Source organism: Natrix helvetica (genome assembly GCF_964273705.1).
Source record: "Natrix helvetica genome assembly, chromosome: 9".
Lineage (NCBI taxonomy): Eukaryota > Metazoa > Chordata > Lepidosauria > Squamata > Natricidae > Natrix > Natrix helvetica.
This window is the reverse complement of record NC_138560.1, coordinates 5,436,495-5,447,441: the sequence shown is the minus strand read 5'-3', so window position 1 is coordinate 5,447,441 and position 10,947 is coordinate 5,436,495. Positions and strand designations below refer to the sequence as shown.

Below are 10,947 nucleotides of genomic sequence, written 5' to 3'. Positions count from 1 at the left end.
GTGCCACCGATGAGACAGGGGCGGTTATTGATAGACCTTCAACATCAACCATAAACTAAGAATGGTCACCAGTCCTGGATTGCTGGGACTGTGGACTTTGTTACAAAGATTCTCTTTACAACATTCAGCATGAGAATTTTCTCTCTGCAGTTTGAGATATATATCTGTGTCTCTCCAGCACATGGATTCTGTAGCGCAGCCCCTCTGGATGGTCACGGCTGTGCTTTTATTTTCTGGAAAACAATAACCAAAGCGTATGTAGCAGGGATTACATTTCCTTTTTTTAACATAATTTTCTGATCAAACCACCCAGAGAACCAAGACGGATAATTAGCACTGCTAAAATTTTGTGCCCGGGAATCCATCCCTAACAGGAGAAAAATTTACATTGCATCAGAAGAAGAAATCCCTGGGTTCAAAGAAAACCATTGCATGGGCTTCTGCAGAACATGGGTGCCAGAGGTGGAAAACGTTTAGCATCAGCATTAGATCCTCCCGTGCTGTGTAGTATACCGGGAAGACAGGGACCTTCAGTATTGACACTTCCATTGTCCAGATGAGAAAGGACAAGGTTGAGTGTCGGCCTAGCAACCTTGTTAAAATGATAACCGCTACAGAAACAGAGGAAGAAGAATCTCAAGAAAATTTAGTGTGGTGAGGTGGGAAAAAAAGCATCACATTGCAAGCCACACAGTCATGTGACAGGCAGATTTTCCTGAGAGGTAAAGCCATTTGGCTGCACCATATTAACAGGGATGGATGGATGGATGGATGGATGGATGGATGGATGGATGAATATATGGATGTATAAATGGGTGGAGTGATATGATGGAGGGATGGAGGGGTAGATGGATGGATGGGGTGATATGATGGACGGATGGATGAATGGAGTGATATGATGGATGGAGAGATGGCTGGATGAGTATATGAATGTATAGATGGATGGAGTGATATGATGGAGGAGTAGATGGATGGATGGGGTGATATGATGGGTGGATGGATGGATGGATGGATGGATGGATGGATGGATGGATGGATGGATGGGTGGATGGATGGATGTGGTAATATAATGGAGGGATGGAGGGAGGGAGGATTTGATGGATGGATAGATGGAGTGATATGATGGATGGAGAGATGGATGGATGAATAGATGGATGTATAGATGGAGTGATATGATGGATGGAGAGATGGATGGATGAATATATGAATGTATAGATGGATGGAGTGATATGATGTAGGGATGGTAGGGTAGATGGATGGATGGATGGATGGATGGATGGATGGATGGATGGATGGATGTGGTGATATAATGGAGGGATGGATGGATAAATGGATGAATAGATGGATGTATACCAGTAAATGGATGGGATGATATAATGGAGGGATGGATGGTTAGATGGAGGGAGGGAGGGAGGATATGATGGATGGATAGATGGATGAATAGATGGATGTATACCAGTAAATGGATGGGATGATATGATGGAGGGATGGATGTGTGGATGAATGTCTGGAGGAATATATGGAAATATAGATGAATGGGTGGATGATGGATGGATAGATGGAAAGAGGGGGTGGATAGAAGGAGTCGCTGGCTGGCTGGCTGGGGTAGACAGGGAGACATTGCAACTATGATAAATACATGCCAGTTAACAAGCACCCAAATTTTAATCATGTGATCATGGAGATCCTGCAACATTCATAAGTGTGAGGACTGGTCATAAATCACCTTTTCAGTGCTGCTATAATGTAAAACAATCACTAAACAAAGGGTCATAAGTGGAGGGAGACCTGTATGGAGACGTTTTTCCCCCCTCCCTTTCTCTGTCTTTGGTATCAGCTCAATTTGTAAGCCTTCTCTTTACCTGCTTTTACGATACGGAGACACCGGTTCATGGCTCCAGTGCACCTCAAAATCTGGCGAGTGCGCTCTTCACTGCCCGAATCACCACCAGTGTAGCACTGAAACCCATTGGGCTGTCCCGTGAGGATCTCTGCAAGTAGGGGGGAAATAATAAAGGAGCTGCTCGTTTCTACCGATGAGAAGTGGAAACTGGGATACTGCAACCAATTTCGGTCACCAGGCGACAAAAAAGATGTTGAGACTTTGGAAAAAGTTCAGAGAAGAGCAACTAAGTTGATCAAAGGCCTGGAGACTGAAACACAGGAAGAACAGCTGCAGGTTTTGGGTCTGGCTGGTCTAGAGAAAAGAAAAATTAGGGGTGACCGGATAGGAATCTTCCAGTATTTGAGGGGCTCCCACAAAGAAGAGGGGCTCAAATTATTCTGCAAAGCACCTGAAGGAAGGACAAGAAGCAGTGGATGGGAACTTAATCAAAGAGAGAAGCAACTTGGAATTAAGGAGAATCTCCTTAACAGTGAGGACAATTAACCAGTGGAACAGCTTGCCACCAGAAATCGTGGGTGCTCCATCTCTGGATGTTTTTAAGAAGAAACTGGACAGGCACTTGTCTGAAATAGTATAGGTTCTCCTGCTCGAGCAGGGGGCTGGACTAGAAGACCTCCAAGGTCCCTTCCAGCTCTATTCTATTCTAAACCAGAAGGCCTGAAGGAAAGCAGATGAAGTGGAAGAAGTGAGAAAGTTAAGGTAGTTAAACAGTTGTAGAGATTTAACTTATGGTCAGCTTATAACCGAATCTAGTACAAAACTGACCTTTGTCTTCATTCATTCATTCTCACCAGAGGTGGTATTCAGCAGGTTCTGACCAGTTCTGGAGAACTGGTAGCAGACGTTTTGAGTAGGTCGGAGAACCTGTAAATACCACCTCTGGCTGGCCCTGCCCCCATCTATTCTCTGCCTCCCGAGTCCCAGCTGATCAGGAGGGAACAGAGATTTTGCAGTAACCTTCCCCTGCAGTAACCTTCCCCTGCCAAGCCTACCAAGCCACGCCCACCAAGCCACACCATGCCCACCAAGCCACGCCCACAGAACCGGTAGTAAAAACATTTGAATCCCACCACCGATTCCCACATTTTCTTTTCACCTAACTTTAGGTGGGTTTATAAATTAAAATGCACAAACATACAAACACAATTGCATAAAGGTGCCGGAAAAAGAGTGCCCGCAGCCTAATTAAAATGAAGCAAAACCAAAACCATGAATTGGCCCTCTAAGAAAATGTTATTTAAAAAAACGATGCAGTCGCTGCTTTTCAGTACAGTTCTCGACTTACAACTGATTAGCAGCCATTCAAAGTTTCGGACCCCCCCCCCCCCAAAAGGTACTTATATCATGGTTCTCAAATTTCAGAATAACAGAATAAGAGAGTTGGAAGGGACCTTGGAGGTCCTCTAGTCCAACCCCCTGCTCAAGCAGGAAACCCTATACCATTTCAGACAAATGGCTGCCCAATCTCTGCTTAAAAACCTCCCGTGTGGGAGCACTCACAACTTCTGGTGGCAAGTCGTTCCACTGATTAATTGTTCTAACTGTCATTGTTTCGATGGGCCAGGTCATGTCCGTATTGTCATATGACCGTATTCTGGGTACTGCCCACATTTTGGGCCAACCTGTGATGATTTACAATATTATTTTGTTTTGCCCAAAACTGGCATTTCCTTAAACTCTGTGAACTGTCTTTCTGCCTCTATTTTTATTTCTTTTCCATTAAAAAAAAACATTAAATAATGACACAGCATATACAGAGGTATCAACGGAGATACTCATTTCTCTCTTCTCTCTCAGCAGCACTCTCTGCTTGTTTTACAATGATTGTGTCTTATTGTGATCCTTTTTTGAATTCAAAGCAAAGGCACGTTTTCCAAAAAGGCGTCATCTGTAAAAAATAAATTGTTCATTGCTGAGATTGCACAATTGTTACTCCACCTGACTTTAGCAACGATTCCAGGCAGAGTAGATTAAATCTGTGTTTCTCAACCTGGGCCATTTGAAGACGTGTGGACTTCAACTCCCAGAATTCCCCAGCCAGCCTGGAATTCTGGGAGTTGAAGTCCAGGGTTGAGAAACACTGAAGTTATTAATTCATTACATTTCCATATCTCTTTACTACCATCTAGTGGTGGACTGGATTTGGGGGGGGGGGGGAGATACAGCTATTTATATTTACATTTATTCAATGCCTCTATTTCTATATATCGCTCCAGTTCAAAAGATTCAGGGCACTTGACAATATGACAAGAAGAAGAAGGAGAAAAAAAAGAAGAAGAAGGACAATGACTTTGTTGGACTTACCTGGAAAGCTTCTATTATTGCAGTTGGATTGGCCACAGACTTTTTGGTCAAGGAAAGCAAAGTCTTTTCCAATCTGGTAGAGCACCTGCAGATCTTTGGAGGAGCTATTTCCACATCCCTTGATGATGGGTTCCAGCTCTTCTCCTGAAGAAGAGAACTATCCAATGATTCTTAGGCACCAAGATTCACCATTTATCATAGTCCATTCAAAGAGCTTTATCAATACTTGTAGGAGATAGAATAAATAAACTTGCCACCAGAAGTTGTGAGTGCTCCCACACGGGAGGTTTTTAAGCAGAGATTGGGCAGCCATTTGTCTGAAATGGTATAGGGTTTCCTGCTTGAGCAGGGGGTTGGACTAGAGGACCTCCAAGATCCCTTCCAACTCTCTTATTCTGTTATTCTTAAATACCTACGTATTTAATTATTTAACTGTTTTATGTATGTATTTTATAACGCATTTTAGTGACTGTACACCGCCCCGAGTCCCTTTCGGGAGAGGGGGCGGTCTATAAATACGAATAATAAATAAATAAATAAAATAAAAAGGGGTGCCTAAGGAGGACGGCATAGAGCGGAGGTGGGTGGGCAGCCCACCCAGGATTTCCACTACAGGTTCGTGCGAAACAGTCCGAACTGGCTGAATACCACCTCTGGTTGGAAAGGATCTTAATGGAGGTCTTCTAGCTCAAAACCCGACTCAGGCAGGTGACCTTATACCAGTGATGTGGGACCTTTTAGACACCGAGCGCCCAAACTGCAGGTGTGCCTATGCCCAAGCTGAAAGGGGGAACGTGTGGATGTGGGACACACACGCATGCGCAGACATGCATGTTTGTTTCTTTGTTTGTTTATTGGATTTATATGCCGCCCTTCTCCCAAAGGGCTCAGGGCAGCGTACAACATTTTAAAAAAACACATATTACGAAAGTTAAAAAGGAAATTAGATAAGAGTATCCAAAAACAAAGTGAGTCCAAAAGACACGAGAAGCTGGCTGTGCATCCTCCTCCTCGGGTTGATATCACACAGTCTATTAGAGATGCACTTCCACTAGACCCTTGGTTCCAAGTAGAAGCATGGATGCGCGCATGCATGCGCGCATGTGCACAGACATGCGCTTGCGTGCACACATGCGCAGCAGAGACCCAAAGACCAGCTGGCCAGGGGGAGATGGGGCATGCCAACCCCAGCAGCAACAGGGCAAGTGGTAAGTTCTTTTTCTTTTGTGAGCTCCTGTTTTGTCGTTTGCAGGGAAACAGAAGCTCACAACAGAAACGCCACGGAGATCTCAGCTGGGGCGATGGCATACATGCCAGCGGTGAGGGTTATGCGTGCCACCTGTGGCAGGCGTGCCATAGGTTTGCCATCACGGCCCTAAACCATTCTGGGTGAACGGTTGTCGAGCTTCTTCTTGGAAACCTGCAGTGATGGGTCTCTCACAACTCCCGGAGATAATCCATTGCACTGATTGATTGTTCTCAGTGTCAGGGAATTTCTAGATTGGACCTCTCTTTGATAAGTTTCCACCCATTACTTCTTCTCCTACCCTCTGGTGATTTGGAGAATATGTCGACCCCCGCCCCCTTCTCTGTGACAGCCCCTCAAATACTGCGAGTCTCTTATCCTGTCACCCCGCAGTCCTTCTTTGCTTTAGACTACACATACCTCATTCCCTCAATCATTCATTTTACGGTGTGACAGAATGGGATGGAATGTAGTCTGGATTCCCAGAAGGGAGGGGCTGCATTCCAGAGGAACAAGAGAAAACCGTTTCTGTGAGAAAAAGCGGGTGAAGACAGGACCTCCCTAATAGTTCCCCGAGTATGATGCAAGAAGCCTGCTTTAATTTGGGAAGATTCCCATAAGCATTCAACTAAAAATAATTCCATATATTCTTCTATATTATATATATATAGGCTAAGGGAGGGGCAGGATTTGGAGTTTCTCTGGACCCGCCATAATGTTAGCTACGGGTTCTCCCGAATCCGGGCGCATCCGTAGCATCCCAATCCTGTTAACAAGTGATCTCACATCGACACCCGCTTGTACCTGGAAGGAAACGCTGGGAAATTTGCACACACCGATCTGTACTCCCGTAGCATTGCCGTGAAGGGGCCGTCAGGCCACATTCGGCTGGGTTCCCAATGCAACTTTGGCACACCAGCCCGTTCTGCGATCCATTTCGGTTGACTGTTTGAAATGACAGGCAAGGAAAGAACTTGGAAGATAGTTAAAAATATGACCACAAATCAAAAAGAAGAACTACAAAGAGCAACAGGATGCGAGATAGCAGAAAAGGTTAAATATTTAGGAGTCTACATTACAACCTGAAATGGGAAATTATATAAGGTTAATTAGTCTGTTAATATTTAAAGTTCTCCTGATCCTTTCGGGATGCAGGAAAAAGTCAGAGGACGTGATAGAAGCCCCACAAATTAGTTCCAGGTGTTAGTACCGGCAGTCCTCAACTTACAAATTGCACATAGGCCACGACTCAGAGGTCAGGGGATTCCCAATCCACGGCAGCTTGGACTGAATTTGCGTTCTTTCACTGCCACCAAATTTGACCCCTTCAAGGAACGATGGTAGGTCCCGTGGCCCCCAAATCATTGGGCTGCGAAGTCACAAACCCACCCAAACCACCTCGGGAAGGTTGCCTTCTGGGTTCCAGACACGCTTCTGTGGCTCTCCCCTTTTACGTACCAGGCATATGGATGGGTTGGCAAAGGTTTGAAGAACAACACCACATGGTCCGGAACAAGGAGCCTTCCGTGCCCATGTGGTACCTTCGGCAATCATTGGCAGAGCCACAGCCCTGCTTTGCTGTATCTGCGATCACTACAAGGAAAATAATAAATGGCGAGGTTACTTACCATCGGATGGAAGTATTTTCTGAAGAGTCTACTTGGAGTTGCACAATCACCTTGTACAGTTGGTTGCAATCAATGACATGATTGACTAGGTCATATAGGTAGTCCTACATGTCCATAGATGTCCATTGTCAGGCCGCTAGCCGGTTCCTTTTAGGATCTTTGGCCTGCCACACACTATTTTACTATGCTGTTTCATTAGTGGGGTAATTGGGAGGGGGAATAGTTAGGCGTAGAATGTGTTGTTGTCAAAATCAAACATTCCTTTCTAGAAGCCCAAGGTCATTCTTTGTCTCCGCACCTCTGCACCTGACCGGAAGTGGATGGGTGGAGATGCTAGCGTGGCAATGGAAGATTGGACCATGTGATGGACTTGTGGGTGTGGGGACAAGATCATGAACTTTCAACTGGGTGGGGAAAACCCAGGAAGCTTTCAGATTCGGGTTTTCCACAGATGTGCCAACATGTCTCTCTTAATAAATTGGAACTTAGAACAATACTTTGCCTTGGACTCTGATTTAATTTTGGGTGATATTTGGAACGCTGACATCCATACATATCCTATATAACCAATTTCGTTGTATTTCTTTTGTACAATGGCAATAAAGGCTATACTATACTATATATGTCCTATATGTCCATATGGGACACAGTGGCTTAGTGGCTAAGATGCTGAGCTTGTCGAACAGAAAGGTCAGCAGTTCGGCGGTTTGAATCCCTAGCGGCTCGTAACGGAGTGAGTTCCCGTTACTTACTTGCCCTAGCTTCTGCCAACCTAACAATTCGAAAGCACATTAAAAATGCAAGTAGAAAATTAGGGGCCACCTTTGGTGGGAAGGTAACAGTGTTCTGTGCGCCTTCAGGTTTCCAAGGTCCTTTCCAATTCTGTTATTCTGAGTGAGTGAGTGATTGATTGATTGATTGATTGATTGAAATGGCCTAGGGTCTCCTGCTTGAGTAGAGTGTTGGACTAAAAGACTTCTAAGGTCCTTTCCAATTCTGTTATTCTGACTGACTGACTGACTGACTGACTAAAATGGCCTAGGGTCTCCTGCTTGAGCAGGGGGTTGGAGTAGACGACCTCCAAGATCCCTTCCAGCTCTGTGTTTGATTGAGTTCTAGTCTGCCATGAAGCCAGCTGGATGACTCTGAACTAGTCATTCTCTCTCAGCCCTAGGAGGAAGATCTGAAATCGCCTCAGGAAGACCCCAGGAATCACAAACCCACTCAAGAGCTCCACACACAGAGACGCAAAGAACACAACTTACATCCATGGTACTTCTTGATCACTGTGAAGCAGGCGTCTTGGTTGGACCTGCAAACTTCCACGGGAGCCTTGGAGCAGTCCCCTTCGTTAATTAAGCACTTATGGCACTCCAAGCTATTGGCTGAAGAGAAAGAATCGACATTCCATCCAACAATGTAATTTCACAATCTTTCCTAAGTGACTCTCTCCAGATACGGCGGGACCAGACTTGCAAGAATTCCTGGCTCAGTTCTTCATTATATGCCTTGCGCAATCCGGTCTTTTCAAACTCAGAATTTTAGGAATGACAGTTGCCCATATTTTCCTACCACACCGATTTGAAAGAAAGCAACAGCCCTCTTAAAGCAAGTGATAAAAGTCATAGGACGTGTTGCTAAATTATGCATTTCGCCTCTCAGTGAAGAGGTGCGTGTGGCAAATCAATTTTATAAATACATAAATATAAATAAATAAGCTGCCCATGCTGTCACGCAGGCTTTCTCGGGGGATCTACTGTATTGAGATAGACCTACAAAACGTTTTAGGGCAGTATTTCTCAAGTTTAAGAGGTGTGGACTTCAACTCCCAGAATTCCCCACTCAGCACAAAGGATTACAATACAATACAATACAATACAATACAGTGCAATACAATAGTAGAGTTGGAAGGGACCTTGGAGGTCTTCTAGTCCAATCCCCTGCCTAGGCAGGAAACCCTATACCGTTTCAGGATTCTGGGAGTTGAAGTTTATATCTCTTCTGCTTGCCAAAGGTTGGAGAAACACTGTTTTAGGACATTATTTTCTCATCCTCTGAGGAGAAAGTGCTTTGTTTGACACCGTAATTTCCTTGGGGAAGTGAGTTAAACCAACTGATAGGAATATCTCCTATGCTTGTGGTTTACTGAAATGACAAGAAGCATCATTATTGCTGGGAGACCATTAATTATCTGACCATTAATTAATTCATTTTCCCCAAGCTGATTTGTGTTTCCCTTTTAATATTCTTCACTGGTTCCCAATGGCAGATTAAGGCTCACTGGTGCCCTAAGCACTGACAAAATCATTTTAAAACATCCCAACTGGCCTCGTTTTTCCTTGTTCTCAATTCTACCCTATTGTAATAGGATTAATATTTTTGCTTTCAAACAGTCCCTTGCGGAGAGGGTGCGGATAACAAATTAAATTTCTATCTTTCTTTCTATCTAAAAATAAAGTTCAGCTAATCATTGAAATCACTATTTTTCTCTGGTTTGTGCAGTACAGTCATCCATAAACCAGCAAAAAGTTGACTTCACTAATATTAATTTTGTTTCCCGTGTTCTTATATTAGAGCTTGATACAGAAAATGCTGCTTTGTATATAAGGGGCATTTCACTGAACATTTAAGGTCTGGTTAGTTGCAGCAACCTTCCTAATGGAATATCTATAGAGATTCTCAGTCATGGTTGTCCCAAAGTGCTTTTTCAAAAAGCAACTAGACTTTGCTTTTCTTTGGTTTTGTCGGAAGCTAGAACTGAAGAAGCTTCTTGGATGAGAAGCGAGATGTCTTCAAGGAAAAACAAAAATCCAGTAGCTTTTTGAGGGGGGGGAAAAGCACCTTTGGAAATTCCTAATGGAAGGAGGCACCTGGAAATTTCTTCTGTAACGTGATGTCTCCAGAATGCAATCTCAACTTGAAGCCTTCTTCATCTTCGCCTTTGTTTTGTAAACCATCCAGACAACTTTAGTTTAAAATAACATACTGATACTGTCTCAAATACCGAACTACTTCTAGTAGGCAGGGAGGCTTCACATGTGTCCTGCAAACATTCAAGAACAGGGAGCAGTAATTTGCACTTACCCATCCCAAGACAAAAAATGAAGATTGTAATGGACCCTGCATCCATCACAGCCATTCTATCAGAGAAGAGGGAAATGGAGCAAATTATAATGTGCTTCAGAGATGAGGAATTTGTCCACAATCAGTTTCAGGAAGGAGCTATCTGGATGGGGCTGTCTTCTGTCCCAGGACCTTGATGGAAGGATCTATTAATTAATTAATTTATTTATTAAACTTCTAGACCGCCCCCTCTCCCCGAAGGGACTATTATAGCAAGAATCTCCAAACTTTAAAACTGGTGGACTTCAACTCCCAGAATTCCCCAGCCAGCCAGTCTTAAAGTTACCGGGTTTGGAGACCTCTGATCCATAGCAAATTAATATTGCAAATACCACATTATAATGCCTGGTAAGGCCACACTTGGAATACTGCATTCGGTTTTGGTCACCACAATGTAAAAAAGATGTTAAGACTCTAGAAAGAGTGCAGAGAAGAGCAACAAAGATGATTAGGGGACTGGAGGCAAAAACATATGAAGAACGGTTGCAGGAACTGAGTATGTCTAGTTTAATGAAAAGAAGGACTAGGGGAGACATGATAACAGTGTTCCAATATCTCAGGGGTTGCCACAAAGAAGAGGGAGTCAAACTATTCTCCAAAGCAACAAGAAGCAATGGGTAGAAACTAATCAAGGAGAGAAGCAACTTAGAACGGAGGAAAAACTTCCTGAGAGTTAGAACAATTAATCAATGGAACAGCTTGCCTCCAGAAGTTGTGAATGCTCCAACACTGGAAGTCTT

At 43.9% G+C, this 10,947-nt stretch overlaps 1 protein-coding gene across 1 annotated transcript; it reads right to left on the bottom strand.

The window, feature by feature from the left end:
- Positions 1 to 3,736: 3,736 nt before the first annotated feature.
- Positions 3,737 to 10,223, bottom strand: LOC309396825 (phospholipase A2 inhibitor and Ly6/PLAUR domain-containing protein-like; the record flags this gene model as incomplete). Its single annotated transcript, XM_081962293.1, has 6 exons — positions 3,737 to 3,794; positions 4,211 to 4,354; positions 6,261 to 6,401; positions 6,915 to 7,049; positions 8,350 to 8,469; positions 10,169 to 10,223. The coding sequence occupies 6 exons, from the start codon at positions 10,221 to 10,223 to the stop codon at positions 3,760 to 3,762; spliced, it is 630 nt and encodes a 209-aa protein (XP_081818419.1). The 3' UTR covers positions 3,737 to 3,759.
- Between the last annotated feature and the right edge of the window lie 724 nt (positions 10,224 to 10,947).